The sequence below is a fragment of the Sardina pilchardus genome, chromosome 14, assembly GCF_963854185.1.
Source record: "Sardina pilchardus chromosome 14, fSarPil1.1, whole genome shotgun sequence".
In the NCBI taxonomy this organism is placed as follows: Eukaryota; Metazoa; Chordata; class Actinopteri; order Clupeiformes; family Clupeidae; genus Sardina; species Sardina pilchardus.
This window is the reverse complement of record NC_085007.1, coordinates 2501443-2521442: the sequence shown is the minus strand read 5'-3', so window position 1 is coordinate 2521442 and position 20000 is coordinate 2501443. Positions and strand designations below refer to the sequence as shown.

General features: G+C 44.8%; 1 protein-coding gene and 1 long non-coding RNA gene across 2 annotated transcripts in view; one reads left to right on the top strand and one right to left on the bottom strand.

Annotated features, from left to right (window-relative positions):
- The window catches only part of LOC134101028 (uncharacterized), a 131505-nt gene that overhangs the window by 9013 nt on the left and 102492 nt on the right, over positions 1 to 20000 (top strand). The gene's annotated exons all lie outside the window — the stretch shown is intronic.
- lhx3 (LIM homeobox 3) lies at positions 1413 to 11422 on the bottom strand. The gene is made up of 6 exons (XM_062554661.1): positions 11380 to 11422; positions 8324 to 8495; positions 7818 to 8020; positions 5486 to 5637; positions 3756 to 3927; positions 1413 to 1840 (listed from the first exon to the last, which is right to left on the bottom strand). Exons 1-6 carry the CDS (start codon positions 11420 to 11422, stop codon positions 1413 to 1415), a joined length of 1170 nt encoding a protein of 389 aa, XP_062410645.1.

The window sequence follows — 20000 nt, the reverse complement described above, 5'->3', positions numbered from 1 at the left end:
GAAAAGCAATAAGCCACTCGAGTCCGTAGTTTACACTGAATTTAGAACAGCTAAGGGGGTTCTGCTTTCGGCCCTCAGCTGTTGCAAGTTCAGTGTCACCCACGGCTTCTCGGGGCTTAGTGCTTAATAATGTGTGTGTTTCTGCACTCAGGCCTCATGATGAGATGTGGATGTGAACGCTTCCTCATCAGTGAGAACAACACACAGCAGCTCCAGCAACAGAAGAGCCTATGGCAACCGCGAGTTTAGCTGACAAATTTATTAAAGACCTGTATCAGTTCATCATAGTCATAACCATCACAGGAGAGAATAAATAAGACATAAAACAGCTTTTCACATAAACAAACACATAAAGCACCCCGGGTCACTGTCATTCAGGTGCGGCCAGTAGACTGTAGTGTACAAGAGACGTCTGAAAACACACAAATGCATAGAAGTAGTCTATTTCAATAGCGAGAGACAACATCTACAACTTGTCTATCCCTGTTGGTAAATGTACAAAGTCTTAATTATCCATGGGATTTGCTGTCCAGAGGGCGTGTATAAAAATAAAGTCTCCACAATGTTAAATCACATCATATATAGACATTTGGCAACAACCAGACACTTTGACGAAAACCGTTGAAGTCACACACTAGAAAACACTGAATGGAGATATGACGGAGGCTGGTGGTCTATCAAAACCCAGTTCAGCAAACGGGGCCTGTGCATGTCCTCAATGCGCTTCCACTTGAATGCACACACGCACGCACACACACACACACACACACACACACACACACACATACACACACACACCAACAGCAGGCTATCTTCCCCGACTGGGCATGTTGTCGTTCCCTTTGAAGTGTACATTTGAAAAACATAAACCAAAAACAGTAAAGCAAACACATAGATTGGGACATAAAGCAGAATGGGCTCCACAGGCATCTTGGTAACGTTTTGAAAGCGTGTTTGTGTTGGCCGGCCGGCTCCTCTGCAGTCCAGTGTTCTCACGCCTGCGGCCGGGGTCATCTCTAGGGCGGCCAGGGGTCATCGCTAGGGCTGTCCAGACCAGACGCAGAAGACGTGAGTGTGTGGCGAGGACCGGTCCAGCCCAGCCGAGAGGCAGAGCAAGTGGACGATGCTGTCGCATCCTTTTCATCCTTAATTCCTTTAGAGACGAGGTCTGTCTCACAGCAGGACGAGACCCTCACTGCCCTGCACTGACCACAGCATCTGACCACGGCAGCGAAGGTCCTGTCCTCGATGCCCACTCTGTCTCTCTCTCTCTCTCTCTCTCTCTCTCTCTAGTCCATGCAGATGGATGGGAATACAGATTCAACACATTTAGATGTTTGTTTATTTGTTTGTTTGTTTGTTTGTTTGTTTTCAGTTTCTCTTCTCCTCGGCGCTGGTCTCTCTCCGCGCGGTCAGAACTGCGCGTGGTCCACCTCGTCCAGCCAGGACGCCGGACTGGCGGGGAAGTCCGGGTACCCGCCGCTGCTGCCCGTCGACAGGTCAGAACTGGGCCCGTTGGCACCACCCATCAGCCTGCCGCCCCCCTGCCCCATGCCCGGCGGCCCCCCCTGACCCCCCATGGGCAGCGCGGCGTCGGGGTACACCAGGCCGGACAGCAGGGGCTGGTGGCGGGGGGGCAGCTGCAGGCCGCTGGGCGACTGGGGCAGGCCGTAGGGGCTGGACGCGCGGATGTCGTGGTAGGACTCCTGGGAGGGCAGCACGCCGTGCTCCAGTGGGAAGGAAGAGTGAGCGCCCGCCGCTCGGCCCATGGCAGGGGACGCCTCGCTCAGGCTGCCGTACAGACCGTTGGAGTGGCTCAGGTCCGACATGGGCGGCTCGTCTGCGGAGAGGAGAGAGGAGGAACACGGGGTTAGGAACACGCGAGATCAGGAACACCGCAAAACACACTCAGAAACACTTCATCACTACGGAGAGGAGAGAGTAGGAACACGGGGTTAGAACACGCGAGATCAGGAACACGCGAAACACACACCACTTCACCTGCAGCTCCAGCAGCCATGCCAGTCACCAGTCGTGCCCACATCACTAGCTCCACCCTCTTGCCATGCCAGTCACCAGTCGTGCCCACATCACTAGCTCCACCCTCTTGCCACATCACTAGCTCCACCCTCTTGCCATGCCAGTGCAGCAGTCGTGCCCAAATCACTAGCTCCACCATCTTGCTTACCGCAAACAATCTTTTGCTGGTCACAGACCCAAGAGTGAACTTTTGCAGTGGCCAACAGACCTCTACACAGCCCACAGTGGCCAACAGACCTCTAAACAGCCCACAGTGGCCAACAGACCTCTAAACAGCAGCTCTGAAATGGCTCTTGCCCTGATATGAACCTGCAGAGAGATGGAAACTGCCCAGCGTCCATCTGGATCAGCATATACTTTAACTTTGAAATAAATGCACACAGTTCAATGAAAGCAATTGCAAGGTGCTATTTAATTCTTGTTTTTGCAGACCAAATAAAAAAAGTTCTTTCTAAGAGGAGGAAATAATCTCTGTGCTTAAAATGTGTCTGTATTTCATTGGGCTTGCCATTATGGCTACTGGCAAACAGTGCTAAAATCATTGGCAGCCATCATCAGTGTGTGTCTGTGTGTATGTGTGTGTGTGTGTGTGTGTGTGTGTGTGTGTGTGTGTGTGTGTGTGTGTGTGTGTGTGTGTGTGTGTGTGTGTGTGTGCGTGCGCGCGTGCGTGTGTGGATCATCAAACATCAGCACACTACAGAACTGACAGCACACTTAACCGTTAGACACACCCAAAAAAAGATGCACAATAAAAACTCAACCAACTCTTCCAAATGAACTGCCTTCTCAACACAAGCTTGCAGCACTTTCAATATGTATATTTGTGCACAGACTGACCATACAGTAGCTATAGCCACCTGCTGCCTGTGTGGGTATGAAAGACGATATACGACTCTATGTCCCAGGCCTTCAGCCAATCAACAGATATCATTAGAACCCATATCAACAGATCCCATATCAGTAGAACCCATATCAACAGAACCCATATCAGTAGAACCCATATCAACAGAACCCATATCAACAAAACCCTCCCATATCAACAGATCCAATATCAACAGAACCCTCTCATATCAACAGAACCCTCCCATATCAACAGAACCCTCTCATATCAACAGATCCCATATCAACAGAACTAGAGAGATTACACTGATCAGAGGGAGCTGATGGTGTTTGAGAGAGAGAGAGAGAGAGAGAGTGTGTGTGTGTGTGTGTGTGTGTGTGTGTGTGTGTGTGTGTGTGAGAGAGAGGGAGCTGATGGTGTTTGAGAGTGTGTGTGTGTGTGTGTGTGTGTGTGTGTGTGTGTGTGTGTGTGTGAGGGATTTTCTAAACGAGGAAAAGGGATTCAATGCACACAATGGCAATGCAGCACCTACTAAACTTCACGTATAAGCCTGCATTCCTTTAATGGAAACCTATATGGGCCACATGCATTATGTGCATTTGGGTGTGCTAATGCTTTCTAGAGTGTAAACTGTTGTATCGCATTTGACATAAATACATATCTAAATGTATAATATTTGACATAAATACATATCTAAATGTATAATATTTGACATAAATACATATTTAAATATAGGGCTGTATTGTTTACTCTCTGGTTGTTGGAAGTGTACTGTCATCCTGAGCCAACAGTAGTGCAACGGTGTGTGTGTGTGTGTGTGTGTGTATGTACGTATGTGCATGTATGTGTGTGTGTGTGTGTGATGTGATCTCACCTGTGAAGGACACGTCTGCGTCACTGTCCATGCCCTCCTCCTGGATGCTGTCCTTGTCTGATTTGGAGCTGCCCCGCGAGCGCTTCATGTTGCGGAAGTACTGACCCCACCGCTGCCGCCCAGCGTCCTTCTTCAGACGCTTCTCTTTCGCTCGCCTGTTCTGGAACCACACCTGGAAACACACACACACACACACACACACACACACACACACGCCATACATGAATACTCAGTAGGGCATACTCAAGTCAAACAAACTGAACTTATTGAAAAACAAAATATATATTCATTTTAACAAATCCAAATGTGCAAAAAGAATCTAAGATCTAATTTAATGTAAGGTCTCACTAATGAGAGAAATGTACAGCCTCTATTGTAGATGAGACTGAATTGAATTCCAGACAATATTATTCTCAAATATTACAAAAAAGTGTACAATAAAATATTGCAGTAGAGTAGAATATTCTAATGAAAGGGAAATTGGCTAGATGTATGTCACTTAAAGGAACAAATCCACATATGTATTCAGTTAATCAGTAAAATGGCCTTGGGATCACATACTTTTAATCACTGACCAATAAAACAACGGGGTAGCCTACTGCTTTAAATTACGGGGTTAATGAGTGAGAGGTAATTAAGCGTAATTATGGAGAAATTAGGAGAAAACTAAGGGGCTCTCTTTATTAATTAAAAGCTATACTACACATTAATATTTTAATGAATTCGCCTAATGTGTGTAGAAGCTACTGAAATAATCATCTTTTCGATTCCGTCGATGTCCTCTATCGTTACTGATACCTAACAAACAAAAAAATAATCTGGTCTTGAGGAGCAAAGAATAGTAGGCTATCTAGGACGTATCTGCTTCTCACTGGCGGCATAAAATAACGTTATGAAGAGATTAATTTTCAAGGACTGTCATGAGACCGGGTCATGTCTTTTTTCAGTCCAAGTGGGAGATTGAAACAGTAGGATGGACCACTAACGCAGAGAGGCCCACGGCCCTCTGAGATTTATCGCAGACGTAATTAACTCGGAGACAGCTACAAGTTGTCCTTAACCCGCGGTGCAGACGGGTTACACTCGGCTCCCCTCTCGGTAGAATCTACAGCCACGGAGTTGATTTTAATTATTCAAATTTCACAAACGACCACACGTTTTGACGCTCTATAAATTAGCGCAATAAAATGGCACCTGAGTAAAACTTTTTAAAAGATGGTCGTCAATGTACTAGCCTACAGGGTTTTGAACATTACAAGAGCACACGCAGGCCCTATCGTAACTGAATGGGAATGTCTATCCAAGCACTGTCAGTGTAATGCTATGCCGTTAAATGCTATCTTCAGGGGTGGTCTATAATTATATGCAGCGTGTGGTGCACCCTTCTGACCCAAAGCCATATTCGGTGAATAATGGACATTCCAAGCAGCTACTGTACCTACTTTAAGTGTCCTTGCACATTCATAAAATAATATATATGGCCATAGTCAACCTGAGTAAGGCTCTTTCATAGACAATATGCAAGGTTCCCTTTTAGTATTGTTAACGAGCTTGCCCCTACCGATCTCGAGTCTAGTGGCTAGACTTCATTTAACTCGTTCTCGCCGTAAATTCAGACCATCCACAGAACACCTTTCACCCCTATATCTCGGTACACTTAGAGCGTCCACCTTTTTCTGCCAGCGCTGCAAAAACGGAGAATGTCCTTCCGGGACAAATGCGCGCCTCACCTGCACCACTCGCATATCCAGGCCCGTCTCCGACGACAGCTGCTCTCTGACGTGGCGTGCCGGTTTGGGGGAATTATTGTAGGCGTTTTTCAGCGTCTCCAGTTGTTTGGCCGTGATCGTGGTACGAGGCCTTTTTGCCGTCGAATCCGCCTCTGTAAGAAAAAATATAACCCAGTAAGAATTAATAGCCTACAAAATTGCCAACAATGTTTTTTCATTATTTTATTTTTTTAATTCAAATAAAGTACAAGGTCAAACAAATGACATCATATATGCCAGTAGAGAATCCCAGTGCCTCTTTACTCTATTTTCGCCTGACCAAAACGAATGATGCGTTTTTTTGTTTTGTTTATAAAACTATAATAACAGAAAATAATCCATGAGCTGTTGAATTTTTGCCAAACGCATAGTTTGTAGTCGAGTCTGCAGTCTTCACCAGTTTAGGGATTTGGGGTTTAGTCTACTCATCGGAGTCATTTAGATCACCTGAAAATAAAGGCTACTTACCCAGATTTAACGGACTATTCTTTCGTGCCACTACAGTCTTGCAAATTCATTGTGAGCAGAATGCGCCTATACATAAAATCAAACATTTAAAATTTCAACTAAACGTCAGTTTTAAAATAAAGGTAAAATAATCCTTTGTGTCCTTAAATGTCCAGAGTTGAGGATGTGATACATCCACCAAATTGAATGATCCTATTTATTGGGAAAATAATAATAATAATAATAATAATAAAACATTGCGCGTTTTCATCTGTATAGTTTTTATAGATTAGATGACAGCTACAAAACACAGGAAACAGTGTAGGTCTAAAAAAAAAAACCGGGGGAAAAAAAACATTTTTGCCAAATATTTCAAACATTTCATAACAAAAAATAAGAAACTTGAAAATAAGCTCAACAACCCAAATCCTCGGAGTTATTAGGCCATATTATTTGCGTCTACGTCATATCTTAAATCAAGACACTTCATACGGATCAAATTAAAAGTGAGGATTTATTTACATATGTTGCACGACAAAAAGCTCACCATATCAAATTGGCTATTCAACTATATCACATCATGCAAATGTAGCCTATATGATCCGCAAAAAAGTCACTATAGCTTTATCACGATGAAAACATGATGTTCGATACACGCAGTCTGCATTAGCTTTATCACGATGATAACATGATGTTAGATACACACAGAAGGGAACGCGCACATATTTAGGGGCAGGAGAATGCCTAATGTGTAATGCCCCACAGCCCTACTGCCTCTAAAGCCCTACTGCCTCCTGCCCTGCCCTTCGGCGCCGTCACAGTCACAGACAATATGTCTGCCCGCGTGCATCACATCCCTGCTTGAAATCTGGATCAACATTCGGACAGGCTGTGCGGGGAGTGCAGGCCATGAAGGATGAATGTGTCCATATTACCAAGGCGGGTATTGATTAGGGGCCAGGCCGAGGCGCAATTAGCCCAGGTGGGTCAGATGTTTATGGATGACCTCATGCCCGCGGAGATTAAGTTCACAGTTAAAAGCAGCCGTTCAGCGAGAGGTCACTGATTTAAAGGGATAAAATCATTTGGCGACTTTGATAAAACGCTGTGCGGAAACGGCTGGGGACTGGCATCAATTCTGCGCATTCTGGAACGAACACCCCCCATTGTGCGCTCTGCGCGAACACAGGGGGCAGGAATCAGGGAGCGTGTGCACCTGTCTGCAGCAGTGTTCAGGGTCATCTCACACACACACCGTGGCCAATCCCATTCCCGTCCATTAGAAATAATTTAATAGAACATTTAGACTAAAATACAGAGCCGAATGTTAATTATAAATCATTATCATATACGGTAGGCCTATATTACAAAAGCATAACAATATAATAACAATTAAGTGGAATTTCCTTCAAGTGGTATTAAACTATACTAGGTTATACTTCAAATAGTATAACATGAATAATCCCCATAGTGCTATAATAACCTGAATTTCATAACATCGCTTTAAATAAGACTTAGACTGGAATTCATTAGGCTGTGACTGCAGCCTATGATACTCAACTCTCCAACAATATCCCGTGTTCATGAGTAAGGGGGTTCACTTGCTCATCAAAGACTATGGTGCTATGTGCTTTACTGGTGCGGCATTACTCCGAATAAAGACAGGACTGTGGTGTGTGTGTGTGTGTGTGTGTGTGTGTGTGTGCGTGCGTGCGTGCGTGCGTGTGTGTGTGTGTGTGTGTGTGTGTGTGTGTGTGTGTGTGTGTGTGTGTGTGTGTGTGTAGGTGCGTATAATATGTAGTATGTGTATGTAGTATATATATAATATATATCCCTGTGTCCTCACCTCTCTGTTTGGCGGTTTCGTAGTCCGCTTTGCACACGAGCCTGCTGTCCTCCATCAGGTAGTACTCGTCCCCCGTCGCCAGCTGCCGTTTGCACACGATGCACGCGAAGCAGTGCAGGTGATAGACGAAGTCCTGCGCTCTGCGCACCACCTGGGTCGGAGGAATGCCCTGCTGGCATGCTGCACATTTGGTTCCAAATCTCCTTTGGGAGGCAACACGGCTCGATATCAATATAGGCGACAGCATTTCACATTCAACACCTGGTAACATGACCTCAGCCCATCATACAGACATATTCTAAAATACTTCTCCCCATTCCACGCCGTTAAACATTTATTTTCATTTCAGTGTGAAATGTAGCCTATAGGCTATTTATTAGAATGCCTCTCGTAGATGTTGTACTTCATTTCCAACATGTGGCCTCTGTGTTTTGTTATTAGAGGAAAATCCTGTTGAAAAACGAGCAGGTGGACAGAAGGAATAATGTGCTGGTCAGGAGACTCACTTGAAGAAGTCCTCCTTGCAGTAGACGCTGTCCCCCCGGCTGAAGCACTTGTCGGCCAGCGGGGACTGGCAGTCGCTGCACTTGAGGCACTTGCTGTGCCAGTGCCGGTCTAGGACCTTGAGGATGAAGCGGTCCACGATGTGCTGGTTGCACCCCGCACACAGAGGGATTTCTGCTGACAAAACAGAAAAGACGCGGACATCAGGAAATGGCCATTCTTTAAAAAATAAATGTATGTTGGCCCTAAACAGATAAAACAGATAGTCTGTAGGCTTCGTGCTATCATGACCCACATCTGTAAATGATATCTAAAGTCTTAGCCTAACAGACTCACAAGTTGATCGAATTCCCAATCCCACGCGTGCACCCTAACGAAGTCGACAATCTGCATCCGATTATTGTGGAACTACTGAATTGATTAGCATTTTTTCTGAGTGCTATTATTTTCAGCATTGGTATATAAACAAAGAGTTAAAATTATGTTTTCTTTTACAAGTGCTCAGGAAATACTGGATTCCTTTATGCCCCCACTGTCATAGTCAGAATCATAGCCTATAGAATCATAGCATATAGCCTAATTCGTTATCCTAGGAAGCGCTGGTGCAATAGATATAGCCTATGAAGTAATCAAACCTGTGTAGAATTATGCAGGAATACAGAACAGTCCCAGAGCCAACGGTTAAAACGGCGGAGGGCGTAAAATAATGTTTGCACTTAATGATTCAAATAATGTTAAAGAACATGGCGAAATGGCACTTTATTTGGTGCTCTTGTAAGAATACAAACAGCACACTAAAAACAAAAGTGGGGGCTAAGGAAACGAAAAATCATTGTCTCTGATTCACCCTATTTGTTTATGCCTCTGCCTTATTGCAGTCCCTTATTTGTTCACCATTAACACCATGGTCTGTCCGAATGGCTCACCGGGACTGAAAGTGTTGTCAACAAATGGATTTCTTCTCCTAATGAAATATTCTCGTCCTTACTCTCAACGGTGCGTCCACCATCATATATGAGCGCCATCTTATGCCTTCTTCTCCAGAGGAAGGGCCAGTCGAGAACAGATTCAACTGTCATCAGATAAACTTCAACCTCATTATCTCCTTACATCTGCAACTGTGCATTGATCCCATCGCAAATATTTACTCCTGATTCGTTACTATGTAATAGCCCATGAATGACACACCCCGTTTTTTCGCGTGCTCCCTTTTTAGGCCTTCATAGAGAATTAAAGCCAACATATGGAGGATATTGGCCCGTCGCTTGAGTTGTGCTAAGGATTTATTTTTTCCTCATCCCGTTTAAATGCACAGGGACACGAGACCTCAGTAGCCTACACACACAGCGGGACATCATATTTGAGAGAGTTTGTACAAGTACAATCGAAAAAAAAAAGAAATTCGTTCGAGGACAATTTCCGTTAAAGATTGTACAGCGGCTTAATATAGGCTTCCATCTTATAAATTATACTATAATTGATATTTACAATATTCGCAACGAGTATCCTACCAATACCATGCCTACTCTGTGCTACACAGGCTAGGCTTTGCTACTCATAAAACAGTACTGAGGAAGCCTCCATATTTCTACAAAAACATAGGCTATACATTTTCTTGTTATCACTGGATTAAAATAATGCTCCTAAACCAGCTGTGACTCTTGCAAAAACAAGATGCCCCTCACAAGTGAAACGCGGAAATCCATTCAACTGTGTCGATTCACCAAAACCATAAACAAGGGGTTGTAAATATCACTGGAAGACTGCATCCACGTAAATACGACTTAAGATATCATCATTGTGTTGCATAATTAATCATTAAATGCCGGCACTTCACATTTCATCCAAAGAAGGAATCGCGTTTCTATTGTGTCGGGGGCCTTTTAATAAAATATGAAACGCGGCGTCGTTTCTCTGGCACTACTTGGGGGCTGTCCACATCGGCATGTCCAAGCCAGCATGACCAGGTGTACCGAAAAACCTATCATTTATTTAAGGGCCTTGAGATTACCGAGAGCTTTTTACGACACTGAGGAAATAGGTTAACATGTACTTTGAGATAAGCAGGCCCTAATATGAATAAAGAAATAAATAAAATGAATCATGGGAATCATGTGGGCCTAACGGCATCATCTGAGCCATGCCAATATCAGAGCTCTTGATATGCCCAAATCTAAAATATTCCCAACCTTACTGTAAACGTCTTAAAAACGAACGAAGGAAGGAATGAATAACATTAATGGAGTATTGCCCTTGAAACGTATCAGCTGTCTGAGGAACTGCCTGGCATGCTGCCTAATTCTGTCACGGTTCAAAGGTGTATTCATTTGAATGAAACAAATGTTGGAAATGGCTTGTGCGCGAACTCTCCCCTGTGGCTGCCGCGCGCATAATGCAACAGATGGGCGAAAGGGGCAAATATTTTAAAAGCCAAAAAATAGCAACAATGAGAGCAAACAATGAATTGTGCTTTGCAGAGAGGCAAAGATAAGACATATGCCAATTGGTAAATTCACCGCCTGGTGCCATAATCCTGAGTCCTACAGATTCCGCCATAATCCAAAGTATTACAGCGGTGGCGGGGTATTACAGAAAAGAAATCTGAAAGGGAATTGTCCTCCGGTTGGATAACCCAAGAACAGCAGAGGCGTGCGCATTATGTCCGGTAGCAAATCGCCGGAGGTCTGATGCGGGGCACTGACCCACTCTGAGAATAGCCCTATACGCACGTCTTTTCTGACGATGGCACAAATCAAACATAAGAAAAGATCATGGTTTCTTACACGAACCAAACGCACAAACACACACACACACACACACACACACACACACACACACACACACACACACACACACACACACACACACACACACACACACACACACACACACACAAACCTCGGTTGCTTCAATCGCAAGTTAAACAAGCTAAGTGCAGGCCAACGGAATGCCATGAACTAATGAAACAATTAGACACAGCAACTAGCCCGGCTCCTCCACGGCACATTCATACAGAAAACCCGCGTGTCCCAAGCATCATGACCTGGGTGAACTGTACCTTTCCGTAGCTCGTCGCTTTGCGTAAGCAGCGCAAACAGCATCTCTGTGTTATTGGCTGCGTCTTTTGGAGAGCTCCGCTCGCGCTCGCTTTGCTGCCCATCCATGGCTCATGCCCCGACAACATCAACAACAACAAACTACAAACACTCTCTCTGTCGCCGTGCGACTGTATTCGGACTCGCCTTGAACGAATCTAAACGAAAATATGCGGAAAGACTCAGGCAATGGTGGTAAAAACGTGTGCTCCGTGCAGTGCGTAAGCGTAGCCTGCGATGAGAGAAGTGGATTACGCCGCCTTGTTTTCCGAATGACTGTTCTGTTGCAACAGGACGGGGCAGATTATCACCCCGCTGTGGAGCATGGAGAGGGGTACCAACGCCAAGGCTCGCTCAACACATGAGGAAAGGCACCTGGAGAAAGTTAGCTTTTTAATGAAATGAAATAAAATGAAATTAAATGAAATGAAAAATAACTACTAGCTGAGTTTCAATTTGCTTTTGACGTTTTCCATCTGCATAAATAAACATAATAATACCGCTGGAATATATGCTTACATGAAAACAATTTAACTGTGTAGTTTGCAATGTACAACATGCACTTCGATGTGCTCAAATATTTGGAGACCTGCGCCAGCAGTTGCAAAGACAAGGCCATGGACGCGGATACAGCAATAATTGAACATGATACTCCGCACTGAAATGGCTTATTACACAAATCATTATTATTATTGTCTCATTATTTGATGAGAATATAAATAATAACATATGTTATAACAATATTTACTTCACATGACTGTAACATTTCACTGCATTATATGCATGTGACAATTAAAATGTGAATCTGAACTTGTATACAGTAAATCATAGCATTGTGCATTTTATTCGATTATGTATTATATCATGTTAAATTACATTACATTACATTATTGTTTACACATTTCGATAAATTGTTTTGACGAACTGTCGCCATTGCTGTGTCACAATTATTTGGAAGTTATCTTGGAATCGGCCTTTTGGATTTTAGTATAGTATGAGCATGGGTGGTGCCTGCGGATGGAGTACAATTATATATTTCTTTTACAGCTATTTTCGTTTCATGCACTTACCGCACACATGTACAGACGCTCACACACACACACAGTCTTTCTCTTTCTCTCTCTGTCACACACACACACACACACACACACACACACACGGGCGCGCGCGTTTGGCATGTGCCTTCAGAAAGACAACTGTTTGCTTTAGGAAGAATTGGCTGTTCAATAAAATGTTGATCGAGTCAACACCCAGATGAATTTTATTGACAGTGATCTCCAGCGCAAAAGAGCGCCTTGGGAAATCAAGCGTAGTGCCACCGCCGCCTGGGCCCTTGATGAATTCAAAATCAATGACCCATTTGCCTGTATTTTCAGAGTATATGAAACGCATTTTGGTGAAAGGTGCGGGATGCATCAATGTTCGCTCTTACTTTTATGCTTTATAATATTTTTATGTCTTATTGATCGCTCACTTTAGAGGGGTGGGGACGACAGTAATGGCTCCGCGTGAGCTATGTTTGCATCCGATATGTAAGGATAAGCGTGGGAAAAAGTGGGTGCCGAAATGCTAAAAGTGCAAGCACAATCAATGTTGTCATCCTCACTGTTTTTAAAAGCAGGTGCGTAGCCACATTTCTAACCTGCTCTAAATGTTGTATTTTCGTATGGTTCCAAGCAACTAAATGAATACAAAGATTTCACCTGCTGCAATTATTTTCCTTTGCGTGTTCTACTTTTCGTGACAGCCCTCGATTTTTCATTCTAACCAAATCTGATCTTTTGGACGTGATACATGCTCGAATGTTTAATTTCTTAAATGGCTTTGGCCTGTATTCCTCTATCTCTGAGACTAAGGCCTATTTAAGGACACACACACACACACACACACACACACACACACACACACACACACACACACACACACACACACACACACACACACACAACTTCACTGTGGAGGTGCGACACAATCTCCCCTTCGTTGCCACAAGCTTCCCAAATGTAATGCTCTGCGTGTCGCACACTCATCCAGAGCGCCCCATCTCGGGCCTGTTCTGCCGCTGTGCTGTTCTGCTGCTGTGCTATTCCTCAAGTTTCGCACCTGTCACAGAAGAACCCGATACCTGTTGCGCGTCCCTGGGCAGTTAACGGAACGCACGGAGGGACACACACAGCCTGAGCGAGGGTCCCGGTTGTATTGTCCTCGTGCTCGACCCCAGGTGCATGCGCGTCGGTGGTCGTCTCCTAACAGCCGCGAGCGCCGGGGTGAGATGACAGCACGCGCCACACATCTGCTCTGCTCGCGCACAATGTCGCTCATTACGTATTCATAACGTATCCCACGCGCAGGAGAGAGACAGAGCGAGGGACAAAACCTCCGAGTCCTGTTGGACTGGGGCATGAAACAAATACTGCACACGAAAAAGAAGAGACCATATAGGCTAGTTTAATAGCCTACTACGCAATATGATGGTGTTACTCCACTGCCATTGAGATAGTCTAAATTGGTATAAAATTAGTAGCAGTCTAGTCTAAATGGCAGAGAATTATTTGCAGTATTGGGTGGCCTTCTTAAAGCATATCAATACATATACATACAACATATCAACTATAATGTCCAACAGCCTCAACTAACCAACTATCAGAACGGGTGAACCGACATACATGATTTCCAGCAACTCATGTCACTTGTTGAGACCGGCTTCCTCCCCCCGGGTGGCTGCTCAATCAATTTCATGCCTCATTTCGAGGATGCAAATGTGTTAAACTGCATAACATACAAGTGGATGCTTCGCTGCACAGCGCATTACAAGTGGCACGTCTCGTAAAATTACGCCAAAAAATGGCAATATAGTTTAACATAAACAGGGCTTATCCACTATAGTTTAACATTCAACAGTGCGTATCCACTATAGTTTAACATAAACAGTGCTTACCTTGGCTTGAACTGTATCTCGAGTAATTTCCAGGATTTTGACAGCTCGAGCCTGGGTGTTCGAGCAACATTCTGACCAATGGCGCGTTTTAGCAAAAATACACACGCTCGAGATTAAGACTGTACAGTGCTAATCATGAAAACGCCTACAGGTAGCAAATCGGCTATTACCAGCGATTATTTCTACGCCGTTACCGACTCCAGATCTGAAATACACTAGTCCCAGGTGGTTTTGAGCCCGGTATGAGACGGAGCCTCGCAAAACCTGGCCCACGGAGCCGAGAAGCGCGCGTCCTGACCCTCGCGGCATAAAACACCGTGTCCGTTTGAGTCCAGGCTTAGGAGGCGAAGTGCAGTGAGGGGGATTCCTGACAACGATGCGAGTCACCTGACCTCTGGATACTGTTCTTTTTAGCATAACCAAACTAAAGAGGCGAGTGTCGGTGCCGCCGGGAGTTAAAAAGCTCTGCCCTGTCCTCGGTGCTGAAGGGGAGTTTCTAGGCGCGTGAGGCGGAGGCGTGTGTATACGGACGCCCCCCTCCCTCCCCGTCTTCGAAACAAGCCTGCCCCCTTATCCCTTCCTGTGCTACACGTGTCCATCTCTCATCGCGCACAATAGGGCACCGGGCACCGCGTCGGGATCATGGCTCTCGTGCCATTTCGTAGTGTTTGCTTCTCTTTTGTTGGACCAAGAGAAGCGCACAACACAACCCTGAGATGCCTACTTGTCCTGGAAGAACATTGCAGAGTCCACTTTGGACATACAGTAGCTGTAGTCAAAACGCACAGATAATGTTTTTTTTTGTTTTGTTTCTCGGACAAATATGCATTGTTTACTGTGGTGTGTAAATTTGTTTTCAGTGGCACTAGGTAATTTTAAGTGAAACTATAACTGGTGCCGTATTGCCTGGACCTGCAATAGAATGGGACTTGTGAATGAAGATTTCGATGTACAGAGCAAATGTATTTTTTTTGCGTATAGGCCTACCTGAATTTAGAAGCCCAAGGACATTTATTTTCGTGTGCGTTTATTTTCAATTTGCATGTGGACATTTTTTCTTTCTTTCTGTCATTCTTTCTTTAGTAATTTCTGTCACGAACCTTTGCAAAATATTATGGAATGGGAAATAACTTAATTTATGCCTGTTTTACTGTAACTAAGATCTATCTATCTATCTATCTATCTATCTATCTACAGTATCTATCTATATATCTATCTACAGTATCTATCTATCTATCTATATATCTATCTATCTATCTATCTATCTATCTATCTATGTTTTCTGAAAGAGGCATTTGTTTTCATCTCCCCAAGCGAGTTTTCTGGCCTGTCTAATCCCCCGTCAACAAGTCAGACTGATCTCTTTATGCAGATTATAGAGGAACGCCCGTAAAGCTGGAAGAAGCATATACTGTAACTAGGTTTCTAAACCGAGAACAGTCCCAAAGGAGCTTAGACGGGACAGAACAACAGGCTAGATTCGGCTGATTTTCCTGAGAAGAAAAGCCTTTTTAGGTACGTGAGCGTCCGTTTGTTATTTTCTCCGTGGCTTGTCTCTTCTCAGAAATATTAGGCTTCGAGGAGAAAAAAAAATATTATATGGCGCCGAGAATCCGTGTTTCATATCATCCCCCACAGCAACAGTAACAGCAACATCACAGTGTCATTGAATTACGCTAAATAATAATATTAAAACCCTTGTATTTCAGATCCAGTTCTATAGGCTATTTACATATGGATATTACACAATATATAATAAAAAAATATTATTCTTTTTTTTATCATTTCATTATTAAGACAACAGATCACAAATTGAAAATGCTTTCTAAGCACAATTTAACCTTGGCATTTCGTTTTATATTTGGTGTATACATTTTGCAAATGTGTTGGTCTTTGGAGGCAGCTAATTCCAGCCCCTCATAGTGTTGGGAGGATAACAGCACAGTGATAGGCCTGCTACTCCATCATTCACATGAAATGACTTTAATCTGTTCCAGGAACAGGTGATGTGGGCGTGGGGATCCAGCCAGAAGTGGCCGCAGATAACATCTCCATCTGGAGTCCCTGGAGCTGGACCCGTCTCACTGCCACAGAGAGACTCTAGTCCCACATGCACATGCCACAGAGGGACTGTAGTCCCACATGCACATGGAATCACTTGTTCTGGTTAAACCCAGATGCACAAATCATCATGGAATCACCGGCCCAGAACTGGCCTTGAGTTCCTGTCAAAAAAATACATTTCAATATGATACAATTTTGCTGATAAAGCATAATACGTAGCCTATTGATGAAGATATAAAGACTATATATAAAGGGATAAAGTATAAAGGTAGCCTATAGATAAACATATAGACTATAGATGAATAGATAACATATAGAAACTATAGATGAAGATATATATATAGGTAGAGAGTAGGCACTGTAGAGACCAATGATACTCCCGGTTGGAGTTTCAGCAGCAGGAATAATGAAACGTTAATAAGAACATAGCTATATATATATATATATATATATATATATATATGTGTGTGTGTGTGTGTGTGTGTGTGTGTGTGTGTGTGTGAGCATAGCCAGATAGACAGCACACAAAGCTCTTCAAGCTCATTGTTGACACAATTGTTGGTAGGAAGATGCATACACAGCGATGCACTGACAACATAAGGCTCCAGAGCCCTCAAAGAGAAGCCCTCCAGCACACACACACACACACACACACACACACACACACACACACACACACACACACACACTCCAGCCACACGGCCTCCTCTTGAGATGTGCGGTGTGTCGCGACACCAGGCGCAGGGTTTGATCTATTCAGGAGGGTAATGGGGAGGGGAGGGGGGGGGGGGGGGGGGTCCTGGAGTGAGTGCAGTGTGGCTGAAGAAGAACCGGACACACACACACACACACACACACACACACACACTCTGAGCGAGTGTGTGCACTAGCGGCTAGTGAGGGGTGTGTGTGTGTGTGTGTGCCCGGTCCCTTTTGTGGAGCGCTATTATTGGCTGATTGCTGCTACTCCCTCAAGTGGACCCCAGGTGGGTTAACACTGTAGCAATCTACTGAGATGAGGGAGCAGCGCACACAAGTGTGCAGGGAGGAGGAGAGGAGAGAGGGATGAGAGAGAGGGGGACAGAGGAGAGAGAAGCGAGAGAGTGGGAGGAGAGAGAGAGGAGCGAGAGGAAAGAGGGAGAGATAGGGATGAGGGAGAGCGAGGAAAGGGGGGGGAGAGGAAGACAAGAGGGAGAGAAAATAGTGTTGGGGGGGGAAGCGGAGTCAGAAGAGACAGAAAGAGATGGAGGGAGATGAAAGAGTGTGAGAGGGAGAGAACAGGGAGAAAGAGGGGGAGAAAGGGAGGGAAGGAGAAGATGGGGAAAGAGGAGAGAAACAGAACTAGAAAGAAAGAAAAGAGAGAGAGGAGAGAGAGAGATAGGAAGTGAGATGGGAGAAAAAGAGGCAATGAAATGGAGATGGACACACACACACACACACACACACACACACACACACACATACAGACAGTGAGAGTGAGAGGGAGGGAATAAGAGAGAGAGGGAGAGAGAGTGAGGGAGAGAGATAGAGGGAGAGAGAGAGAGGGAGAGAGAGAGAGAGAGAGAGAGAGAGAGAGAGAGAGAGAGAGAGAGAGAGAGGAGAGGGAGAGAGATAGAGGGAGAGAGAGAGAGGGAGAGAGAGAGAGAGAGAGAGAGAGAGAGAGATGGTGGATCATGTGGGTTGGGCTTGAGAGGAGGGGCTCTGTGTGTGTGGACTGAGCTGAGGTGTGTGTTCATACAGAGGTTCATCTGAATAAGGTACACACACACACACACACACACACACACACACACACACACACACACACACACTAAATTTAAAAAATATACAGTTTGGTTAATTCACACACACAATCATTATGAAATAGTATTGTGCGATAGTAGTAGCCTAGCTAAACAGACGACGGACTCCCATCCTGAGCTGTCTGGATGTGTGTGTGTGTGTGTGTGTGTGTGTGTGTGTGTGTGTGTGTGTGTGTGTGTGTGTGTGTGTGTGTGTGTGTGATGTAAAAGTGTAGCGCTGTGCTGGTGGCCAGAAGTCATGCGCCATCAATCAATTTAATATTTCCTAACGATGACCCGCATGCAGTGAAAGGAAAATATGAAATATGATGATCTCTCCCCCTTGCTGTTTCTTTCCTTCCTCTAATGTACGTGTGTGTGTGTGTGTGTGTGTGTGTGTGTGTGTGTGTGTGTGTGTGTGTGTGTGTGTGTGTGTGTGTGTTGGGAAAATCGCCTGTGTGATTGATGTGTTGTGCCGGGAAAGCCTAATTCCTGCGTGTCCCCATTCTCTCCCCTCTGTCTCCACTAAGCGAGCCGCTCGTTTGCATATGCAGGCGCAACATTCCGGCGGCGGGATATTGATTGCGCAGCCATTCCAGATTTATGACTCACTCCGCGTGATCTACAGCTCCATACATAATAACAAACTGTAAGTGGCGGGAAAAATGTCACAATCAGCCAAACGCACTGACAGTGGTGCGCGCGCACACACACACACACACACACACACACTCATACACAGACACACACATACTCTCACACACTCATACACACACACACACACACACACACACACACACACACAGACACACACACACACTCATACTGCACACACACACACACACACACACACACACACACACACACACACACACACACACACACACACACATACACACACACACTCATACACACACACATACACACAATCTGACAAGCATACCATGCACCCGTTCACCCTCACAAGGACACACACTCACACGCACACACTCCAGGTCCCTATCATCATGTATTGCATGTGACGATAAAAAAACACTCCACCTGGAGGAGCTGATCAGAGACCGATTAGGGACTCACGTTCTAGACTATATTGGCCAATCAGGGACTCACGTTCTAGACTATATTGGCCAATCAGGGACTCACGTTCTAGACTATATTGGCCTATCATGCAGGAACTCACATTCTAGACTATATTGGCCTATCAGGAACTCACGTTCTAGACTGCCTTGGCCGAGCAGAGACTCAAGTTCTAGACTGCCTTGGCAGCCCATCTGCAGCAGCCCTCCTTAAACACATAATCTCGGATGGAGTGTGTGTGTGTGTGTGTGAGTGTGTGTGTCAGATGGAGTGTGTTTGTTGACTCAGCTAAATACTGTTATTGGCTCCTCCAGCTCGCAGACTGGACGCCTAGATCGCCCCAGCAGAGTGAATCATCCAGTGCACTGTGTGTGTGTGTGTGTGTGTGTGTGTTTGTGTGTATATGTTTGCGTGTTTCTGCATTTCAGTGTTTCTGCACTACAGTAGTGTGTGTGTGTATCTAGGAGTGTGTATGTATGTATGTATGTATGTATGTATGTTTGTACAGTAGGTGTGTATGTGTGTATGTAGGTGTGTATGTGTGTGTGTGTGTGTGTGTGTAGGTGTGTAGGAGTGTGTGTGTGTGTGTTTGTGTGTAGCTGTGTGTGTGTGTGTGTGTGTGTGTGTTTGTGTGTATATGTTTGCGTGTTTCTGCATTTCAGTGTTTCTGCACTACAGTAGTGTGTGTGTGTATCTAGGAGTGTGTATGTATGTATGTATGTAT

Bases quoted from the DNA above. Each gene is read 5' to 3' on its own strand.
- lhx3 (XM_062554661.1), bottom strand. From the start codon at position 11,422: ATGCTGTTTGCGCTGCTTACGCAAAGCGACGAGCTACGGAAAG. The intron at 8,021-8,323 runs GTGAGTCTCCTG...TGCCTCCCAAAG, and splicing joins TGCAAGGAGGACTTCTTCAA to GAGATTTGGAACCAAATGTG. The intron at 3,928-5,485 runs GTGAGGCGCGCA...GTGTGTTTCCAG, and splicing joins TGGATATGCGAGTGGTGCAG to GTGTGGTTCCAGAACAGGCG.